The sequence below is a fragment of the Convolutriloba macropyga genome, chromosome 7, assembly GCF_964194025.1.
Source record: "Convolutriloba macropyga chromosome 7, txConMacr16.3, whole genome shotgun sequence".
NCBI lineage: Eukaryota > Metazoa > Xenacoelomorpha > Acoela > Convolutidae > Convolutriloba > Convolutriloba macropyga.
Genome location: NC_134474.1, coordinates 7,314,642 through 7,337,810, shown reverse-complemented (window position 1 = coordinate 7,337,810; position 23,169 = coordinate 7,314,642). Strand labels below are relative to the sequence as shown.

The 23,169-nt window shown below is 36.1% G+C and overlaps 2 protein-coding genes across 2 annotated transcripts in view; both read right to left on the bottom strand.

Moving 5' to 3' along the window:
* The window catches only part of LOC142342541 (phosphatidylinositol 3-kinase catalytic subunit type 3-like), a 156,984-nt gene that overhangs the window by 119,639 nt on the left and 14,176 nt on the right, over positions 1–23,169 (bottom strand). Inside the window, exon 2 of the mRNA XM_075393898.1 lies at positions 381–535. Within this exon, the coding sequence (XP_075250013.1) occupies positions 381–466 (86 nt within the window). The 5' untranslated portion in view covers positions 467–535. The remainder of the gene's footprint in view (positions 1–380; positions 536–23,169) is intronic.
* LOC142342578 (L-aminoadipate-semialdehyde dehydrogenase-phosphopantetheinyl transferase-like) lies at positions 603–1,913 on the bottom strand. Its single transcript, XM_075393954.1, has 2 exons — positions 1,290–1,913; positions 603–1,219 (listed from the first exon to the last, which is right to left on the bottom strand). The coding sequence occupies exons 1-2, from the start codon at positions 1,513–1,515 to the stop codon at positions 636–638; spliced, it is 810 nt and encodes a 269-aa protein (XP_075250069.1). The 5' UTR covers positions 1,516–1,913; the 3' UTR covers positions 603–635.

Below are 23,169 nucleotides of genomic sequence, written 5' to 3'. Positions count from 1 at the left end.
CTTCACTCTGAGGCTAATATTTCGCACCTTGATAAAAATTTAAACTGGGCGGTCCACGATCGTCCTTTAAACCATGAAAATCAGGCTCCTCAAGCGTTCTTCAGCAGCTTCGCTAAGCTTATCATCTTATTAAAGCGATAAGAGAGCTGCTCAGACTTAATGTTCATGGGCTTTACCAATTTACCCTTTTTTTGACGACGGAAAGTCGACTTGAATCGCTCAAGCGAGCAAAAGAATGTTCGAGAATGTTCAAGTTAAAAACGTCAAAACGTTCCAGCAAAAATTTTGTATAAAATGACAAAACAACAATTGCTTCAAACTTCGTCCGAGAGCAATTAAATACGCTACAACTGTAATTTAGAATGAAAATGGGTACGTACACCTTGACAGAGAAAAAGTGAAAGACGTGAGAAGATTGCACAAAACCCACTGGCTCATAGCCCATTATGTCTGAGAGCACGTCCATGACAAAGGAAGTTCGTTGCACCGAAACAAAGGCAGATCTCAGATGATTACAGGTTAATCATATCTTACTGAAAAACAGTTGATAAAATTATCGGAGTAAAAAAGTTTATATTTTTTTAATCAATTTTTCCCCTCAAACTTGTTACAAACACTTCAAGAAAGCTTAACTTCTACTGCTTTTGCATATAATTAGAGACAAATTCATCAATCTCTGCTTCAGAGTTGTATTTGACAGAATAATTTTCACAAAAGTCTGAAGGATCAATAACATGGAGAATGTTCAAATCAATAGTCTTCACTTTTAAATCCGAGCACGCTGTCAGCAAATGGTTCTCATACACCATCTCAGTGAATTTTAATTCTTGCTCTACCTCATTGACAAATAACCGAGTATCACCCTCTACTTCTGTAGACGAAAATTTTGCCGAGTTAATTTGAAAAGATATCGAGTCCAGAGGAATACTCAAACCAATCCCAATCGCTTTTAAATAGCTTTCTTTGAGACACCATATTCGCAAGAATCTGAACAACCTGCTTTCTGTGGAGTCAGCATGATTTAAATAAAGGTTTTCAACAGCGCTAAATTTTCTAGAAATCGAATCGATCATTGGCGAAGGAACCGAAGACGAGTCAAGTTCCATTACATCGATACCGCATGGTGTAGAGGCATCTTTAAACGCGAGCAATACCGAAAAACTTCCGTTATGTGAAAGGTTGAACTGAAATTGTGGAAGGCTACTGACTTTTGGTTTACCTAAACACTTCCCGCAACTAGAAAATGGGCCATCTAAATGTCATTTGACGCCATAGTAGATAATACTTACCAGTACCATCTCTCGTAAGATGATGGCTAGCGCATGAAGAATCGAACAGCTTCTTAGCTGCATCTTCAACCAATATTAGACCAGCCATTCTATGCAAGCAGGCTTGCTTTGATTTGTATTTTAAGCATCTCGCCAACTCTACAGACGGAAAGTGTCCAAAGAATTGACGAAGCGTACGGCTGGATGGAGTCCATTTGTTCACATTAATCAGCGAGATCATAGCCATTCATTATTCTGTTAATTAATTAAGTAAGCATAAATGCTCTCACAATCCAGCTTTAGTTGCGGAAACTCTTAGCAATGCGAGAAGACTTGAATTAAAAATGTCGTAATGGCTAACAAATTTCAAAATAACATGAAACAAAAAGAGCAAACTGAATGGCAATTAATGCGAAGAAGACGACACTTTATTGTTTAGCACTGCAATTGTTGAAGCGGGACGCTATCAATGCTAAAGTGTACAATTAAAAGTATAAATAAAAAAATTGCGTTAAAAAGTTGTTGCAAAATTCTACAGTGGGGTTTTAAAAGATTAAACTACTATAGTAGCCGCCCGTGCGCAATAGTTTATATCTTTAGCTATTGAGCGTGGTACTTGTTTAAAACGCAAAATTAGAAGTTAAATTATTAAGCAGATTAATGTTCAAGAAAAGTTTGTTTAAATAAATTAAGATTCAATAGAGTGATTAGCTCTGATGATATCTTCGGTGTTTAATGAATGAATTCAATTCTCGCTCTGGTCGTGGGTACCTAATATCAGTTCTATCATCGTGGTAAATTAACAAAGTCAACAAAGATATGTCAATTTTTTTGACTTGACTCGAAGCCCGAGCTTTGTCTAATCAAATGTCTATATTATTTTCTGACAACCTTAGATTTGGCGAAACCTTTATGTTCGCTGATGACCTAAAAATATTCCACAATGGAACACCAGCAGAAAAAGTACAGAGTAACCTCGACGCACTGGAAGACTAGGTCACCCGAAACAAAATGGGTCTAACTATTGAAAAATGCGCCAAAGTTTTGTTCAAAGGTCCAGAAAGCCACTTCTACCTGTGTGGAAGTCTCCTCCAAACCTCAGCTGGTGTAAAGGACTTAGGGATTCGGATACAATCCGATTTGACTTAGAAAATCCACTTAGAAGACAGAATGAAGAAAGCTAACCGAGTCTTCTATTCCCTGAGAAGAAATGTAGCCTTTAAAGTTGATATGCGCATCAAACTGGGACTTTACAAATCGATGATTCTGCCAGCACTAATGTACGGATCCTCGTGCTGTAACTTAAACGGAGGAGATATGCGAAGCTTGGGACGGTTTCAATGAAAGGTTGTGTACTGGATTACAAACAGCAAGACACTGAGTTACATCGAACAACTACGTTTGTCAAATCTACTACCCTTGCCAATGTACTATCAGCTCAATGATCTACTACTATCAAGTCGTCAACAAATTCAACCGACAAATACAAAACAGCCGGTGCTGCCTGGAAACACATCAATGAGAAGAGACAATTACTTTGACTTAACGAAAAAACGACTCGGAAAATCTCGCGGCGAATTCTTCTTTCGCACCCAAATGATAGCCAACAGAATTCATCACAGCATTGACTTCGGAAATCAACACGGCCTAAAACACAGAAGTCTAAAGCAATTGTGGAGTAATATCATGATGCGGTACAAACCAGAAAACGTCTGCAAGTGGCAGATCTGTTGAGACTGACAACACTGCAGAGAGTCGCGGACTACTTTTCTACAACTGTTTTGATCGGGAGAAATCTCTTCTGTAAAAAAATCCCCACGAACAACAACAACAGCAACACCTATCAACCTTGTGTGAGCCATAAATCAGGTAAAAAATTAAGTTTTAAACTAAATTTTTAAACCCAAGGTTTTTAGAACATATTTTTTTATTATATACAAGTGACACTCAAACTAGTCGAGACTCACGCCCCAAAAGACATTCAGAAATGTTCACGCTATCAGATATTTGATCTTTGTAGAGCTTTATTAACAATTTTTTTTACCACAGTTGCTATTTTTGAGATCTCTGAGTTGATTTGGTAGTAAACTCCATTTTTTGACGTAGCATGGACAAGAGTATTGTCTATTGAAGAAGTTGATACGTGGTAATGGAATTTTTTTGAGTACGTTCGTTGATGGAGTATAAGCAGTGTCGTATTGAATGGAATTTTTTCTCTCAATATTTTTCAGAGATGAAAAGTAGAAAGTTGATCAATTCTCTGTTCGTTTCCAATCACCTGTTTTTTTATTCTTAAGCGCCGTGACAATTTGCATTTTGAGCGAAAGAAAACTATTTTCAGACCCCAGTTTAGCTGCTTTTCCAAAGAAGTCATCATAGGTTTTCTATTGTAATAAATAGAGCGGAATAATTGAGATATAACAAACAATTGAATGAAGTAAAATTTCTAATATTGATGCAGGGAGTTGAATTCCAATTGATTCTATAATTTTTATCTCCTTAGCCATCTTTTTTAACGTTTATTTAACATGATCCATGAAACTGAGACTTCTGTCAGTTGTTAGCCCTAAGTATTTACATTCATTAGACTTTTTGATTATTAGACTCATTTTTTCACTAAGCTCATTTGTGGTAGTGTTTCTTGAAAAGAACTTTTGAAGAAGAACTTTTTACCAACAATATCTCATATAGGTTAGCAGGCCGGTTTATAATGTTTTTTTTTCGATTCTCGAAAAGAAATTTTTCCGTGGGTTTTTCGTTTCTATGAGAACTATTTCGTCGATCAATGACAGTATCTTTTTCCGGCATTCGTTTGACAAATACTGGTTGTAGTTTTCCAGCTGCTGAAGCTTTGACATCAATTGGTCGGGTCGTTCATTTTCTTCATTTTTTCGATTTGCCCTTTTTAGCAGCCTTGAATTTTAAATTGGCCAGCCCTTGCTTCAATAAATCGATGGACTGCTCCTGTTTAGCATTTCTGACTGCTGCTGCCTTCAATTCATCTCATAACACCTCACACTCAGTGCTCCATTCGCCCAAGTTTTGTTGCCTCTTTGGCCTCGTCACAATGGTTGTCCAGTTCTTGTCGAAGCTCGGTCAGGCCTTTTAGAAGTAAAGAAATTGTACTCTTCAACTTCTGTAATTGCCAGAACTGGTTTTGCAACTCCACTTCAGTCTGCAGAGCAGGGGACCGAATATTGGCTGGTGCCAGAAATGTTGGCGTAGACACTTTGCCAGTCCGCGAAATACACGATTCCACTCGGTACACTCAGGGGAAGGTCAGAAAAAACTTTCCACAATTCTGGCGTATAGTACAAATATTCATCAATTTGCGGGATCTCGTTGCGCGCTATATTGAATCAAAAACCCTTTTTATTTCTAAAGTGTCTCGATATTTTCAGTCTTGATTTCAAGACCCTCCCTTTTTTATTGGTCTGGAACTCAAGACAACCTCTTTTTCTGGTTTTGAGCGCAAGACAACTTTTTCTTTTTTTCTTTTTGTTCTCAATCACGAGACGTTCCCATTTTATATTCGTCTTGAACTCAAGACAGCTTTTTTTGGTCTTGAATTCAAGACAAATTTCTTAGCAACTGTCTTTTTTAAAGACTTTTTTTCTTCAATCATTTTCGTTTGTTCTCGGCGTTTATTTATTAATTTGAGCAATTGATATTACAAACGTGTTCCCATTACAGGGTTAGAATTCTGGAACAGCTTTTGCCAAGACGCTCTATTAATAACTAATCCTAAATAGATAAACAATTTAGACTTTTCAAAAATTGAAAAATGAGGTAAGCTGGAAAGACCTACACAGCAATGTCCTTCGGGTTTAACCAAATGCATAAGCTTTCGGTTTTCAAATTCCAAAAATTTATTATTTCATTCGCTCGAAAAATTTCCTGCTGAAACTGATCGTTCCAGTGAATAACCTTTTCATGACTGTATTTCCCATCCGAATCTCAGAATGCTTCTGGACTGATAATTCCTTTACCGTTATGGCGAATTTTTTGAGCAATTTGACTCTTTAATATGTTGTGATGTAGAGGAAAAGCTGCGATGTAAGTTTTGATCAGTTAAATTTAAATTACTATTCATCGGCCACAGATATATTTCTGGACTGAATTTCTTCAGCGTTTATCCATATAGTTGAAAACTGCCGTTTTATAATATGAAGACATTTGGGTACAGCGAGTTGCAGGTAGCGATTGAATATTTAGTGTACAAATTTTTTCAGAGAGGGTCCATATATCTAATAGAAGAAAAGTTCTGACCCTCTAATAACACAGGAAATTCTTCTGTGCAAAAAAGAAGCTTAGTGATTGTTGCGACCATCTTGGCACATTTAGGAACATATAAAACAGATCCTGTTCTTTCAACGTGAGTTCCTTTCTTAAAGAGTGTTACTGATGAACTCACAACGTTCTCTAATATTTCAGTCATTGTTTAAATTTTCAGTCCTTCAATTTCACATTGGAGTGTTCTAATTCTCATGAATATTTATTCCTTCTCTTTAAGATGTTCAGGGTTAGAATTCTGGAACAGCTTTTGCCAAGACGCTCTATTAATAACTAATCCTAAATAGATAAACAATTTAGACTTTTCAAAAATTGAAAAAAGGGGTAAGCTGGAAAAACCTACACAGCAATGTCCTTCGGGTTCAACCAAATGCATAAGCTTTCGGTTTTCAAATTCCAAAAATTTATTATTTCATTCGCTCGAAAAATTTCCTGCTGAAACTGATCGTTCCAGTGAATAACCTTTTCATGACTGTATTTCCCATCCGAATCTCAGAATGCTTCTGGACTGATAATTCCTTTACCGTTATGGCAATTTTTTTGAGAAATTTGACTCTTTAATATGTTGTGATGTAGAGGAAAAGCTGCGATGTAAGTTTTGATCAGTTAAATTTAATTTACTATTCATCGGCCACAGATATATTTCTGGACTGAATTTCTTCAGCGTTTATCCATATAGTTGAAAACTGCCGTTTTATAATATGAAGACATTTGGGTACAGCGAGTTGCAGGTAGCGATTGAATATTTAGTGTACAAATTTTTTCAGAGAGGGTCCATATATCTAATAGAAGAAAAGTTCTGACCCTCTAATAACACAGGAAATTATTCTGTGCAAAAAAGAAGCTTAGTGATTGTTGCGACCGTCTTGGCACATTTAGAAACATATAAAACAGATCCTGTTCTTTCAACGTGAGTTCCTTTTTTAAAGAGTGTTACTGATGAACTCACAACGTTCTCTAATATTTCAGTCATTGTTTAAATTTTCAGTCCTTCAATTTCACATTGGAGTGTTCTAATTCTCATGAATATTTATTCCTTCTCTTTAAGATGTTCGAAGTCAAAGGTCTCAATAACGCTTGAAAAAATCATTTCCATGTTTACTTTAGGATTACCAGTTGTTATTTCTGAATTTTTCTCGGAGTAAAATACACCTGGGACTCCGGTTATTTTCAACTGCTGTCCAGAAAAACTAATTACTTTTTTTTCTAAAATTTCTAAAGCAAAATCTTCAAATTAAGTTTTGTTTAAAACTTTTTTGCTTATAAAGGTGTTCTTGTTCTTACGAAAATTTTTTGCATGGTCCTCTTTATAAAATTATTTGATCGCTTGACATGTTTGCTTATCATGATTCTCAAAAAAATATTTTACTAAGTCTTCTTCGAAATACTTGATTTTATCCTGTAGGTGAAACCGCTTCTATAGACTCCGCATACATAGCGCATGCGCGCCAATTTTATGCCATGAAGCTTTGACTATGCACCTCGACATAGGTGGTTCTGCTCGCCTGTCGTTAAATTTTTTCAATCACTGACCTTTTTACGTTAAACGTCCTATCTCCAAAACCTGGTATGCCAAAAATTTTGTTCTGCCAAATTGCCCTACAAACTCCCTCGTTTAAGGTTTACATTGATTTTAGTAGTCTTAATTTTCTGTAACAAAATGACATCGTCATATACGTAACATTTTTAAGTGCGGACTTTGTATGTGCCGCTTCATACATACAAAATTTTAGTTTTTTTCCAGCTGAACCTCAGCGTATATCAAACTACATTTTTCTAATGTTTTAAATAATCGAATTGTGTTATCACAATTTGTACTGTGATATAGAAAATAGAGTTTTGTTGATATGATATTGTCAAAATCATACCCATATAATTTGATACAAGGTGAAGGAGAAGCCAAAATAGCTAGCAATGCCAGGTACAAAAATAGTGATACTTCATCACACGATGCTCTGGACAAACTCGCCTTTCTTTTCGATTCAAATAATTCTTTCAGAGTTTTCCTGAAACAAAAACATCATCAGTTTCCTGACTGCTAAAGTAATCTTCATCATGTTCAGGAAAGTAATTCTTTAATTTTTCAGGTACCGGTTTAAATCAGCTGCTAGAAACTGTAGCCGTTTTTGGTGCCTTGTGATCACTACTAATCTTTTCTTGAGTAATTTATCTTTAACTACTAGCTTCCTGTGGCTTTTTTCTGGTATTGAACTCTTTGTTTCTCCTGCTCTTTTTTCAGTGTACACTATTGGCTTCCCACAAGTTAAACAGTCTCCCTCGGCAACTTTGTTTGCCTTCTCTTGCCGTTTGGAGGTTTCTTGCTTTGATTCTTTAACTTCAGTCTCAGACGTGTCATTTGTAACATTTAGTGAATTGTTAGCAATCTCGGCTTCAGATTGATTTTCTGATTTTAGATTTCTTTCACTTTTTGTGGATGATACTATTTCAATTATATCATCATCGTCTGAGCTGTTCAAATTGATATTTTTCTCCTCCTAAACTGTTGATTTTTGTTTCGCCTGAGGCTCAGGCGTGAAAGAATTTTTATCATGTTGTATATTTTTTCAGTCGGTCATAATGGACCTTAATAGCTTTCTTGCAACTCTTAGCTTCCACCTTGGAAATCAAATCGTTTATAACTTCAATCATTGTGTATGATCCTCTATAGAAAGAAGTAAATTTTTGTGTTTCTCCATCTTTAACGTTCTACTAACCCATCTTCTTCTTTATAGCTCGGTTAAAAACTACTGTGATGATAATAGGTATTCTGGCGTTCGTATCTGACATCCAAAGTTTCTCAGATCAACTGAAGCGTTTCTTGTAGTTTTTGCTCCATGGTGAAAACGTAGTCACTTGGTGTTGCATATATTGCAATCGGTGGTGTTCTGTACGTGCAGTCTATAGGTAGTGACAGTGGAAAACCCAGTACCACATACTCTGGGCTGTATTTTTTTACTCTATGGACTGATGATCAAAAAGCCATCATCACTAGGGGGTACAAATTTGGTCCACTCATGTTGATATTGGCCCATGGTTTTGGAGAGACATTCTTCTAATGTAAACTCGACTTTTGATCTCCTTGTAGAATGACTGGACAGCCGAATCTCACTACCCAGTGTTCAACAAACGCTTTTGATACAATTTTTGACTCTTGATTGGTTATAGCTACGGCTTCGTGCCACTTACTGAATTGATCACCGATAAGCAAAATGTACTTGGTTCCCTAAAACTCGGGAAGAGGGCCCATGATATCAAGAGATACTTGCCAAAATGGTTGGCTAAGTTTCCATTTTGTGAGTGACTGTCGATGTTTCTGCTTAGTGCCTTATCTTTTCAGGCACACGATACAAATTTCTAAACGTCCCATCCCATGCAGGACCAATCAAACCTTTCACAAGCCCTTTGGTATGTTTTCTCAATCCCAAAATGACCTGCGCCAGGAGAGTCATGCAACAACTCAAGCACGTTGGTCAGTCTCTCCTATGGTAAAAGCATTTTGTAAATAGTCTCAAAGTTGTTTACGATACAATCCCTTCTATGAGACACAGGTTTGTATACTTAACCCAATATTTCCATAACTCCATTGAAGCTCCATTTTTCATTTGCCGTGGTTCCGGTCTTTTCTGTTTAGTACCCAGGAGTATACCTCTTTGGGTAATTTGTCATTCTGCTGCGAATCTCGCAATTTTATTCCCTGCAGGTTGTCTAACTTCCAACCTCGACTACCATAGTTATTAATGGATTGCTCTGCGTCCATCAAATTAGCATTAAAAAAGCTGTTTTTTTCATAATCTTCAGTGTTTATGCGCGACACACACTCAGCGTGCGGGATTTTTCTGCCTGCTCTATAATTGATGTCAAAATTGAAATACCCAAGTTTCTCTATCTGTCTTGCAACCACACCGTCTGGTTCTTTAAAACTATAGATCCAGACAAGAGCCCTGAGGTCCGTTATAATTGAAAAGTGCTGACAAAGTAAAATTATTTTTACAAATTTGTGTAAAATGAACGATCGCAAACTCTTCCGCCTTAGTTGCTCAATAGTTTCGCTGACTTTTACGCAGAGTTTTGCTAGCTTTTGCAATAAATCTATCCTCAATTCCTTGTTTTTGGGTGAGAATTCCTCCAATTTTTGTCAAAAAAGCATCAGTTGTTAATGTATGCGGAACTCTTTTGGTTGGATATCCTAAAACTGGGGCATCCACAAGCTTCGTCCTTAACTCGGTTACTGCACTTTCGGACTGTGTAATTCATTCAAATTTATTTGATTTATTCAGTAACTTGTAAAGAGGTTCTGCTGTTTTTCCGAAACCCTGAACAAAATTTTGATAATAGTCTCACAAGGCCTCAAAAAGCCCTGACGTCTTTCACGGAGGATGGTTTTTTCATTCTTTCTACCGTTCTTACTTTCTCTAGATCGACTTGCACTTCACTCTCGGACATAAAATGCCCTAAAAAGCTGACCGCTTTTGGAAAAAATTTATTTTTGACCCTCTTTTCATTATACATTCTCCGCTAAACGTTGGACAACCAGTTCTAATCAATTCAGATTTCATCTAATTTTCCTCCAAGAAAGATAACGTCATCTAGATAAACTAGAGCCATTTCGTGAGAGAGGCCAGCCAAAATTAATTCCACTAGGTTTTGAAAAGCTCCCATTACAGAAGCTAGTCCCATAGGATGTCTTTTCCACTTATACCAGCCTTGAAGCGTTACAAAAGTTGTTAAATTTTGACTCTCTTCCTCAAGCGCCATCTGAAATTAACCGGACAAAATATCTATGTTGGAGATGTACATGTTTCCCTCAAGTAAACAAATAATCTCATTAATTTGTGGTATAGGCCAGCTTGTTATCTTTACTTGTTTGTTCAGACCGCGATAGACTACAGCCAAGCGTTAGGTGCCAATTTTTATGGTACAAGTAATGAAGGTCCTACCCAATCGAAATGCATTGTTTCGACTAAGTCATCTCGTTCCAAGTCTTTTATTGTTTTTTTCATGGTTTTTTTTCTCAGAGCTTATGCTGCCATAAGTCCGTATGCATGGCACAGCATCCTTTCTTAATTCTATTTTATAATAAAATCAGTCGCAATGTAATCCTCTGCAGCATTTAAAAACAGATTCTTATTAATTCGTTGTGATGGAGACAATTGTAATGTTTTCTCAATGTACCGCAAAACAGTTCATTTGTTCTGGGCATTAAAATACAGTCAAAATTATTTAAGAATTCCATGCCCAATAAACAAGGTGTTATCTCAATTTTGATCACTAGAAACTCAACTGATATTTCAGATGTAAATTTTTGAAGCTGAACTTGAATAGCTGAAGAACCCTTTACAGGCATATTCCCATTGTTGGAAGCTAATATAATTTTATTGTACACTCTGATCTGGCTCGGTTCTCCCAGTAGCTGGTAGAGTGTGTCGCTTAAAAGATTGACACTACTTTCACCATCAATTAAGGTCCTTATCAGTTTGTCTTTTATCATTATTTTTTCAAACAGTGCCTCCACTGGTCTGTTTCAGCCACACAAAGTTTTTACGTAGCTCGCTGAAAATGAAGCCCCGCGATCTTCTGCTGGTTCTCGTTTAATTACGGGCAAACTCGTATGAAATGATTGCGACTCTCACATTCAAAGCAATTCTTGCATTCCTTAGATGCATGATTTTGCTTACCGCGACGGCGACATTTAACTTTCTCGAAACTCACCGATGTTTCTGACTGCTCGGTGCAAAACTCGTGCGACCAATCTCAGCTTCTGTTTTCGCCTACTGGTGTTGGCGATCGCGATCTACTGTCAATATCGCTTCGTCTATTATCCGCGCTGCTTCTGGTATAGCTGTTATAGTTCCTATTTCGATCTCCGGTTTCTCTTGAACCTCGCTCATTTCCGCACAGAAACTCTTTTGGCATTGCCCCTTGCAATGAAGACTTTTGAGTATCTTACGTGTTCATTTCAATAGTCTGCAATATTCGCTCTAAATCATTAATTGAATTAACTGGTTGAGAATTTCCATTCAACTGGATGGCAGCAATCAGCGGCTCATTGTCTTTTTCCTCAATTCTCAAGACTGCTTCAATATGTAATCTTCTTTCTAAAGCTTTGTCTAAAGTCATATCCGCGCCGCCCAAGTTCTTTCTCAGGTCGAATCGCACCTGACTATTTTCTATGCCTTCGTAGAATCACCTCAAATTGAGATGTCCTCCTTTCTCAGAAGGTTCTTGGGGGTACGATTCCAAGGCTAAAAATTGCAAATCAACGACAAAACTTGTCAATTTTTCACCCGGCTGCTGGACTCTCCTAGGTAGCCTCTCCAGGAAAACTACAGGTTTCTCATTATAATGTTGTCTGAAAGTTTTTACGGTCTCATCATAACTCTTCCTAGTGTCCCCCAAAAATGTACGATAGAAATCAATAAATGAATTTTGTAGCCTTAACGCAAAATTATGTGGCCGTTCATCATTTTCGGCTACAGCGCCGTTTACTGTTTCTCTTATTTGCCACTTTTGAAATTGTGACAAGAACTCAAATTGTGTAACATAACCTTCAAAACCATTTGATCTGGTTAAAGGCTCCAGTTACAGGGTTTTTTAGTGCCGCGTCATCCGTGACTATTTTAAAAATTGCTGTTATTCAAGATATTTCAATAATTATGTTTGAAACCCGAACTACTTTTTTGACACTCTAACTCTGCTGCTCTTAAATCTTATTGGCACTGTATTTTTTCTCGAAGAAATTCAAAAACTCAAGGTTCAATGGTATATTTTAAGTCAAATTATGTCGAAATCAAATACGCTTGATTTTGAACGCTAATGTATAATTGAAAAAAAAACAAGTACTACCCGATTGACTCTCTTCAAAATTTTAGGGAGTTTTCTCTTGAAAGTTCGAAGTTGGCACTCGTCGGATCCCGACACCAGTTTACAATTCCTCTTTCGGATCGTGATGTTAAGCCGTCAGACTAGTGCTAAAAGTCGGTTTTCAAACTAGAAAAATAGATTTTTTTTAGAAATCAGTACAACGCTCAACATTTTTGGGTGGTGGTTTTCTATTTACTTCTAATATTTAGAGTCACCATGTTAGCCGCCCGTGCGCAATTGTTTATATCTTTAGCTTTTGAGCGTGGTACTTGTTTAAAACGCAGAATTAGAGGTTAAATTATTAAGTAGATTAATGTAGAAAAAAAGTTGGTTTAAAAAAACTGAGATTCAATAGAGTGATTAGCTCTGATGGTATCTTCGGTGTTTAATGAATGAATTCAAATCTCGCTCTGGTCGTCGGTACCTAATATCAGTTCTATCAGCGTGGTAAATTAACAAAATCAACAAAGATATGTCAATTTTGTTGACTTGACTCGAAGCCCGAGCTTTGTCTAATCAAATGTATATATTCTTTTCTGACACCTATCAACCTTTTGTGAGCCATAAACAGTAAATAATTTAATCTTTTAACGCAATCTATAAATCCAAGGTTTTTGGAACATATATTTTTTTACTATATACGTGTGACACTCAAACTAGTCAAGACTCACGCCACAAAAGACATTCAGAAATGTTCACGCTATCAGATATTTGATATTTGTAGAGCTTTATTAACAATTTTTATACCACATTTGCTAGTTTTGAAATCTCTGAGTTGATTTGGTAATGAAATTCCATTTGAAAGTCAAAACCTAGTACAGAAAAACAAATTGTTCAGAAAAAGAGTTGATCTGTGGTCATGAAAAACATTTTTTGATCCCGTTTGTTGATGGAAAATTTTGCACTTGGAAAAATCAGTGTCGTTTTGAATGGATTTTTTTCTCGACTGATATTTTTTCTGAGATGAAGCATAGAAAGTTGTTCAATTCTCTGTTCAATCCCGATCATCTGTTTTTTTATTCTTAAGCGCCGTGACGATTTGCAATTTGAGCGGAAGAAAGCCCCGTTTAAGACCCCAGTTTAGCGGCTTTTCTAGAGAAGTCAACATAGGTTTTCTAATGTGCTGAATAAAAAGAGCAAAATAATTGAGATGTTATAGAAACATTTGAATGAAGTTAAACTTTTGAGCTTGATGTAGGGAGTTGAGTTCCATGAAACTGAGACTGCTGTCAGTTGCTAGTCCTAAAAATTTGCATTCATTAGACTCTTTGATTACTTTGTTATCCAATAATTTTGTGTCCTGTGTTTTGCTTCTTTGATCATTTTTTTCTGAAACAAACAAACTCTGTTTATGAAGAATCCAAATTTAATTGATGTTCTCTGAAGTAGTTCGCTAATTTATGTATGCTTGATTCCAGGGACTATATTTCTATCCTTTCATCCTTCTTAGAAGCAAAAACTAGCAAAATCATCAGCATACTGTATCATTGTTACATCAATATCAATAGCTGTACAAAGATCGTTTACATATAATTTGAACAATAGGGGTCTCAATACGGTTTCTTGGGGTACATCTCTGACAGTTTTTATCCTGTTGCAATAAATTTATTCTAAGTTTACACGTTGAAGTCTGACAGAAAGAATGCTTTTAATAAAGTTCTGTGCATCGCTATCAAAGCTAAGTGTTTTTTTGTTTTTTTAGGATATCATGAGATATGTAATCAAAAGCTTTTGAGAGATTCAGAAATGCACTTTGGACAATATTGATCTATTCATTGCTTTTACTAACTGATTCCACGAAAAATCTTTGAGCATCGGCTGTGGAAACACCTTGTGGTACCGTTATACCATAACCTAGAAAGTGTACTGAATCATTAGTTGTCTTTGTGTTAGCTAAGTTAAAAGTTATTCATATATGAATTCGCATAAGTAAAAATTTACCTCCGACTGCAAAGTCAATTTTTCTGTATGTTCAAGCTTGCACACTTTTTACTAAATATCACCTTTCATTCTCATCACTTTACTTCTGAAATTCAGTTTTTCTCAATTTCTCCTGTTTTGATACCCGAATAGTTCAATAAGGATTCGAGACGGAATTCCACGTCTTTAGAACAGTGCCGCAATCGTATAACTATTGCTTGATATAATTGAGAGTTGTAATCCTACACTTCCCAAAATACAGTGGTTTCGCATCTCGAAACCAACTTCATTAAATTTTTACATATTCGTGGCTCGAACACATATCTCCGTAGTAAAAGATATCACATGGCGCATTCAGCAACTAAAGGATGTGCTCTCTTGAGAATAGAACCCTCTTGGGAACGGCCAACATTGAACCCCCTTTGAGATGCGAATGTTGGAGAATAATGTTGAAGCTAGCCATACTTGCTAATGAGGGTATTTCAATCAAATATATACGTATTCAATCAAATATACACGTGTGGCACTCAAACAAGTCGAAACTCACGCCACAAAAGACTTTCAGAAAAATTTACACTATCAGATATTTGATCTTTGAAGAGCTTTATTAACAATTTTTTGACCACACTGATGCTAGTTTTGAAATCTCTGATTTGATTTGGTAATGAAATCTATTTTTTGTCCTAGCACGGAAAAACGAGTTGTCTAGAAAAGGAGTTCATCTGTGGTCATGAAAAAATATTGCTTGATCACGTTCGTTGGTGGAGTATTTTTCACTTGGTAAAATCAGTGTCGTTTTGAATGGATTTTTTTCTCGACTGATATTTTTTCTCAGATGAAATATATAAAGATGTTCAATTCTCTTTTCAATCCCGATCACCTGTTTTTTTACAGCTAAGCGCCGTGACGATTTGCTATTTGAGCGGAAAAAAACTCTTTTAAGACCCCAGTTTAGTTGCTGTTCTAGAGAAGTCATTATAGTTTTTCTAATGTGCTGAATAAATAGAGCGGAATAAATGAGATGTGATAAAAACAATTGAATGAAGTAAATTTTCTAAGCTTGAAGTAGGTAGTTGAGTTCCATGAAACTGAGACTGCTATCAGTTGCTTGTCCTAAAAATTTGCATTCATTAGACTCTTTGATTACTTTGTTATCCAATAATATTGTGTCCTGTGTTTTGCTTCTTTGATCATTTTTTTTCTGAAACAAATCAACTCTGTTTATGAAGAATTCAAATTCAATTGATTTTCTCTGAAGTAGTACGCTAAATTATGTATAATTGATTCCAGGGACCTTTTTGTCTATCCTTTCATCCTTCTTAGAAGCAAAAACTAGGCAATCAACAGCATACTAGCATACTGTATCATTGTTACATCAGTATCAATAGCTGTACAAAGATCGTTTATATATATATTGAACAGAAAGAGGTGTCAATACGGTTCTTTGGGTTACACCTTTGACATTTTTCATCCAGATGTAATAAATTTAACCTAATTTTACACGTTGAAGTCTGTTAGAAAGAAAGCTTTTAATAAGGTTTTTTGCATCGCTATCAAAGCTAAGAATTTTTTGTTTTTTTATTAGGATATCAAATGAGATATGGAATCAAATGCCTTTGAGAGATCCAAATATGCAGTTTGGTCAATATCGTTTGATTCAATGCTTTTACGATCAAATTCCATGAAAAATCACTGAGCATCGGCTGTGGAAACACCTTGTGGTACGGTTATACCATAAACTACAAAGTGTACTAAATCATTAGTTGTCTTTGTGTTAGCTAAGTTAAAAGTTATTCATATATGAATTCGCATAAGTAAAACATTACCTCTGACTGTAAAGTCAAATTTTCAGTATGTTCAAGCTTGCCCACTTTTTACTAAATATCAGCTTTCATTCTCATCACTTTATTTCTGAAACTCAGTTGTTCTTAATCTCTCCCGTTTTGATACCCCAACCCATCAATAAATATTCGAGACGGATTTCCACGTCTTTAGAACAGTGCCGCAATCGTATAACTATTGCTTGATATAATTGAGAGTTGTAATCCTACATTTCCCAAAATACAGTGGATTCGCATCTCGAAACCAAACTAGAAAAGGAGTTCATCTGTGGTCATGAAAAAATATTGCTTGATCACGTTCGTTGGTGGAGTATTTTTCACTTGGTAAAATCAGTGTCGTTTTGAATGGATTTTTTTCTCGACTGATATTTTTTCTCAGATGAAATATATAAAGATGTTCAATTCTCTTTTCAATCCCGATCACCTGTTTTTTTACAGCTAAGCGCCGTGACGATTTGCTATTTGAGCGGAAAAAAACTCTTTTAAGACCCCAGTTTAGTTGCTGTTCTAGAGAAGTCATTATAGTTTTTCTAATGTGCTGAATAAATAGAGCGGAATAAATGAGATGTGATAAAAACAATTGAATGAAGTAAATTTTCTAAGCTTGAAGTAGGTAGTTGAGTTCCATGAAACTGAGACTACTATCAGTTGCTTGTCCTAAAAATTTGCATTCATTAGACTCTTTGATTACTTTGTTATCCAATAATATTGTGTCCTGTGTTTTGCTTCTTTGATCATTTTTTTTCTGAAACAAATCAACTCTGTTTATGAAGAATTCAAATTCAATTGATTTTCTCTGAAGTAGTACGCTAAATTATGTATAATTGATTCCAGGGACCTTTTTGTCTATCCTTTCATCCTTCTTAGAAGCAAAAACTAGGCAATCAACAGCATACTAGCATACTGTATCATTGTTACATCAGTATCAATAGCTGTACAAAGATCGTTTATATATATATTGAACAGAAAGAGGTGTCAATACGGTTCTTTGGGTTACACCTTTGACATTTTTCATCCAGATGTAATAAATTTAACCTAATTTTACACGTTGAAGTCTGTTAGAAAGAAAGCTTTTAATAAGGTTTTTTGCATCGCTATCAAAGCTAAGAATTTTTTGTTTTTTTATTAGGATATCAAATGAGATATGGAATCAAATGCCTTTGAGAGATCCAAATATGCAGTTTGGTCAATATCGTTTGATTCAATGCTTTTACGATCAAATTCCATGAAAAATCACTGAGCATCGGCTGTGGAAACACCTTGTGGTACGGTTATACCATAAACTACAAAGTGTACTAAATCATTAGTTGTCTTTGTGTTAGCTAAGTTAAAAGTTATTCATATATGAATTCGCATAAGTAAAACATTACCTCTGACTGTAAAGTCAAATTTTCAGTATGTTCAAGCTTGCCCACTTTTTACTAAATATCAGCTTTCATTCTCATCACTTTATTTCTGAAACTCAGTTGTTCTTAATCTCTCCCGTTTTGATACCCCAACCCATCAATAAATATTCGAGACGGATTTCCACGTCTTTAGAACAGTGCCGCAATCGTATAACTATTGCTTGATATAATTGAGAGTTGTAATCCTACATTTCCCAAAATACAGTGGATTCGCATCTCGAAACCAACTTCATTAAATTTTTACGTATTCGTGGCTCGAATACATATCCCCGTAGTAAGAGATGTCAGATAGCGCAGTCAGCAACTAAAGAAGGTGCTTTCTAGGGAATAGAATCCTTGTGGGAACGGCCGTCATTGGAGCCCCCCTTGAGATGGGAACGTTGGAGAATAAATTTGAAGCTAGCCATACTGGCTAAAGAGGGTATTTTAATCAAACACATACGTATTCAATCAAATTTATACGTGTGACATTCAAACTAGTCGAAACTCACGCCACAAAAGACATTCCGAAATATTCACACTATCAGATATTTGATCTTTGTAGAGCTTTATTAACAATTTTTTGACCACAATGTTGCAAGTTTTGAATTCTCTGAATTGATTTGGTAATGTTTTCCTTTTTTTGACCTAGCACGGAGAAACCAGTTGTCCAGAAAAGGAGTTAATCTGTGCTCATGAAGAAAACATATTTTGGATCACATTCGTTGGTATTGCACTTGGTGAAATCAGTGTCGTTCTGAATGGATTTTTCCTCGACTGATATATTTTCTGAGATGAAAAATAGAAAGTTGTTCAATTCTCTGTTCAATCCCGATCTCCTGTTTTTTGTTCTCAAGCGCCGTGACGATTTGCAATTTGAGCGGAAGAAAACCCCTTTAAGACCCCCGTTTAGCCGTTTGTCTAGAGAAATCATCATAGGTTTTCTAATGTGCTGAATTAATAGAGCGGAACAATTGAGATGTGATAAAAACAATTGATTGAAGTAAAATTTCTAAGCTTGATGTAGGGAGTTGAGTTCCATGAAACTGAGACTGCTATCAGTTGCCAGTCCTAAATACTTGCTTTAATTAGAATTTCTGATTACTTTGTTATCCAATAATATTGTGTCTTGTGTTTTGTGTGTGTCAAGCGAATTCTGTTTATGAAGAATTCAAATTTAATTGATGTTCTCTGAAGTAGTTTGCTAAATTATGTATGTTTGATTCCAGGGACTTTTTCTCTATCCTTTTATCCTTCTTAGAAGCAAGAACTAGGCAGTCATCAGCATACTGTATCATTGTTAAATCAGTATCAATAGCTGTACAAAGATCGTTTACATATAAATTGAACAAAAGAGATCTCAATACGATTCCTATGGGTACACCTCTGACAGTTTTTATCCAGTTGGAACAAATTTAATATAAATTTACATGTTGAATTCTGTTAGAAGGAAACATTTTAGTAAAGTTCGCTGCATCGCTATCAAAGCTAACTATTTTTGGTTTCTTTAAGATATCATGAGATATGGAATCAAATGCTTTTGAGAGATCCAAAAATATGGTTTGGACGATATCGTTTATTTCAATGTCTTTACGAACTGATTCCATCAAAAATCACTGAGCATCGGCTGTGGAAACACCTTTTGCTACTGTTGTACCATAACATACAAAATGTACTAAATCAATAGGTGTCCTTGTATTAGCTAAGTTAAAATTTATTCATATATGTATTCACATAGGTAAACATTACTAAATATTATCTTTCATTCTCATCATTTTACTTCGGAAATTCAGTTGTTCTCAATTTCATCTGTTTTGATATCCGAATAGTTCAATAAGGATTTGAGACGGAATTCCACGTCTTTGGAAAAGTGCCGCAATCGTAGCACTATTGCTTGATATAATTGAGAGCGGTAGTCCTACACTTCACAAAAAACAGTGGATTCGCACCTCGAATCTAACTTCATTAAATCTTTACGTATTCCTTGCTGGAATACATATCTGCGTAGTAAGAAATTTCAATTGGCGCAGTCAGCAACTAAAGAACGTGCCCTCTTGGGAATAGAACCCTTTTGGGAACGGCCGATATTGGAACCCCCGTTGAGATGGGAACGTTGGAGATTAATTTTAAAGCTAGCCATACTTGCTAACGAGGGTAGTTTAATCGATATTTTACGAGAAGCACCACCAGGTAAAGTTACCTTTCCTCCCAAACCTAACTACGAGGAAGATGGGGATAAAAAAACTGCTCAAAGCGAAAGAGACCGCAGAATTCGTAATGAATAACTCAAGAATGAATGGCTCAACAAGTGTCAAAAGATTGAAGCAGCGGGAATACTGTGCGGTGAGAGACCATGGAAGTATTGCGACACCAAAGCTGTCTCGCTCACCTATCTTAAACTTAGTATGGAAGGCCGTCGGATATTTGGTTCTCAGGAACCAACTATTCAGATTGATCAAATTTCTACAAAAGACCTTTGGGGTGAGTTTGGATAACGTCTTCACCAAGCAGAGAAGTATAACTTTCGATTGTTACAGTTTTCTAACTCGAAAACAACTTAAAAGAGAAATAGTCGAAAAATTCTACGGATGTCATCGAGAGCTCTCACTTAACTGCCACCTCGGTATCACAAGGAATCAATAATCCGTGATGTTTTTATTGCGAATATGCAGGATGGTGAAATACAGAGAGAGCTACTGAAAGAAACGAGATCAGCTAAAAAAGCATTAGAAGTGGCAATAAATATTGCGATGGGCATCCATATTCAGTTGAAAATATGAGAAACAGCTGCGCATTTAAAATTCTTGAGACATAGACAGACCCTCGACGAATAATTTTGTCAAACCCTCAATCTGCCTTAACTGTGGTTATGGAATGTCAACTAGTCATCGTCAGAATTGCCCTGCTCAAGGAAAAAACTGAAAAGACTGTGGAGTTGCGAATCATTTTGCGAAAGTTTGTAGAATGACAAAATCACAAAGGAAGCCAAAACCAAGAATCAATAACGTCTATGATACTACTTCTGAAGCAGCAACAATCGGTACTTCTGCCACTGTAGGAGAATAACTAAATCAAATTGAGACAATGTTCTAAGGACACAGTATCTATGCTAATTATGACACTGATTATGATGAGTTTGATGATAATTGTGTTGCTGTAATTTCTGATAGTGACAATATCAGAAAAAAAGAACCAGTTATTGTAAAAATTCCCATCGGAAATACAGAGACATAAGCATTAGTGGATTTGGTGAGCGTTTGTAATATCATTAAGAGAAGTCTAGCAAACGCAGTAGTATTGAGTAGTCAAGAGGACTTTTGGGTACAATCTCAGGAGACTCACGAGCTAATAACGTTCTCTAACGAATTAATCAATACCATTGGTGTTATTAATGCATCAGTGAAATGCAACAATTGGGCAGATGCAAATGTCAAGGTTACAGACGTTCATAGGACGTGAAGACGGTCATAGGCCAATAATTGGGCGAGATCTCTTCTCTCAGCTTGGACTATCACTCACAAAAACTACACAAGTCTCGAATGTTGATCAAAATCAATGTTTAATGAAGAAACAAATAGCATTTGACTTCCCTGGTTTAATCTCTCGAATCGGTAAATCATTAAAACACACAGTAAAATCTACATTTCGCAAACATTTTACACCAACAAATAAAAAAATTCGCCGAGTCCGTATTAGTTTTCAACCATTAGTTAACACAAAACTTAAAAAACTATTAGATGAAAGGCACATCATAAAATTAAGCAGTTGTTCCGATAGAAACTTCAAATCTCCAATTGTCACAACTGTAAAAAGAGATGAAACAGTTCAATTGGCTCTAGACTCAAAGACTTTTTACAAAAATCTCTACACAAAAATAAATACCAAATGCCTAATTTTGATAATCTAATTGACACGATACAACAAAAATTAAGAACAAATGGATCACAAGAAACAGCTTACTTCCCAAATCTAGATTTGAAATACGCATGCGGTCAACTTAAATTAGACCCGGAAACCTCCCGGCATTGCAAGTTCACTTTTGTTAGCGGTGAAGGTACAGGTACAAATCGTTCTATTACCGGATTTTATGGTTTAACTGACATGTCAGCGGCATTCCAAAAAGTAATGGATTACACATTAGTTGTACTGGAAAATACTCATTGTTTCGTAGATGAAAATATAGTAGTTAGCCGTGGATTAAAAGAGGATCATCTAAAGTCTGAGAATAAACTTACCCCTGTGCCACTTCCTCGCAAAAACTGAAATAGCATGGTTGGGTCACAAATTTACCCAATTTGAAATCGCACCACGTGAGACTAGAACATCAGCAATTCTAAACATAACACACCAAAAACTTTAAAACAATTACTATCAATTTCAGGATCAGTACATTACCTTGGTAAATTTATTTTTAATCTTTCTCAATTATGTCATCCACTTTGACCTTGATTTAAAAAGAACACTATATTTATTTGGAATAATGAACTTGAAACTCACTTCCAACACATCAAAAACAAAGTAGCAAATGCAACAGAGAACACACACTATAATCCACAACTGGAAACCCGTATCAAATGCGATGCATCTAGAGGTTGATTAGGAGCTGCATTAGAACAACGATCACCAACATGTTGGCATACAGTCGCATTCCTGTCTCATTTCCTTAACTCAAATGAGGAACGTTATAGCGTCAATGAATTAGAATTATTAGGAGTGATATGGTCCGTTGAGCATTTTAGATTCTAGTTGTTTGGAAAATCATTCAAAATTATTACAGATCATCGGGAATTACTTTCAATCATGAAGGAACACAGATCTAACAAATCTTACAATATTCGTTCAATTACTACCTTTTGATTTTCATATTGAACATATACCAGGCGCGAAAATGGGGCTGGTAGATTACATTTCTCGCCAACCAAATCAAAAAGCAAAAATTACAGACAAATATGATGAAGAATTTGCGGTTGCAACAACTACCCGCATTCGCGACGCAATTGCAGCAATTTATATAAATAACACAGGACAAAAATGTCAATCACAGCACTTTAACAGCGTAAATCACACACATTCCATACGTGACTCAATAGCCCAACAAACAAACCATTCCAAATTGCTTTCTGCCTTCAATCTCCGCACAAATCAGTTGCTTCTCTCACACTCCGCAAACGCAGCACAAATCCAGCCTTTAAAAAATTCAGTCATGATCCCCTCAAATGCAGCTCAACAAACTCCACCAACACCTGCGACCAGTAGAGTAACATTTCAATCTCTTCCCAATTCGGCGGTCAATTCAACCCGGTCTTCTAACGAGGGCCCAGCATCACCAAACTTCAAAAGGAAGAGGTTTTTGAGAACAACCTGGCCCAATTGTTCACGAAAGGGTGTCTCTCAGTACTCACAAGTAAAGATGCATTCCCGAAAGAAGTGAGGAATTCCATTCTTCAATACAGCGGACAAAGATGAAAGGAGGTCAACTTCTACCTCTGCTCGTACTGGAGAGACCTGCACGTTCGCTTAAGATGTGTCTGTGCGGACGAACGTGTTGCAATACCACAATCTATACAAGATGCGGTCCACGAATCATTGCATCTTACCCAT

Excerpts from the sequence above, each read along its gene's own strand:
- LOC142342578 (XM_075393954.1), bottom strand. The coding sequence starts at position 1,515 with ATGGCTATGATCTCGCTGATTAATGTGAACAAATGGACTCCATCCAGC. Across the intron at positions 1,220-1,289 it reads TCTTACGAGAGATGGTACTG|GTAAACCAAAAGTCAGTAGC; the intron begins GTAAGTATTATC and ends GGAAGTGTTTAG.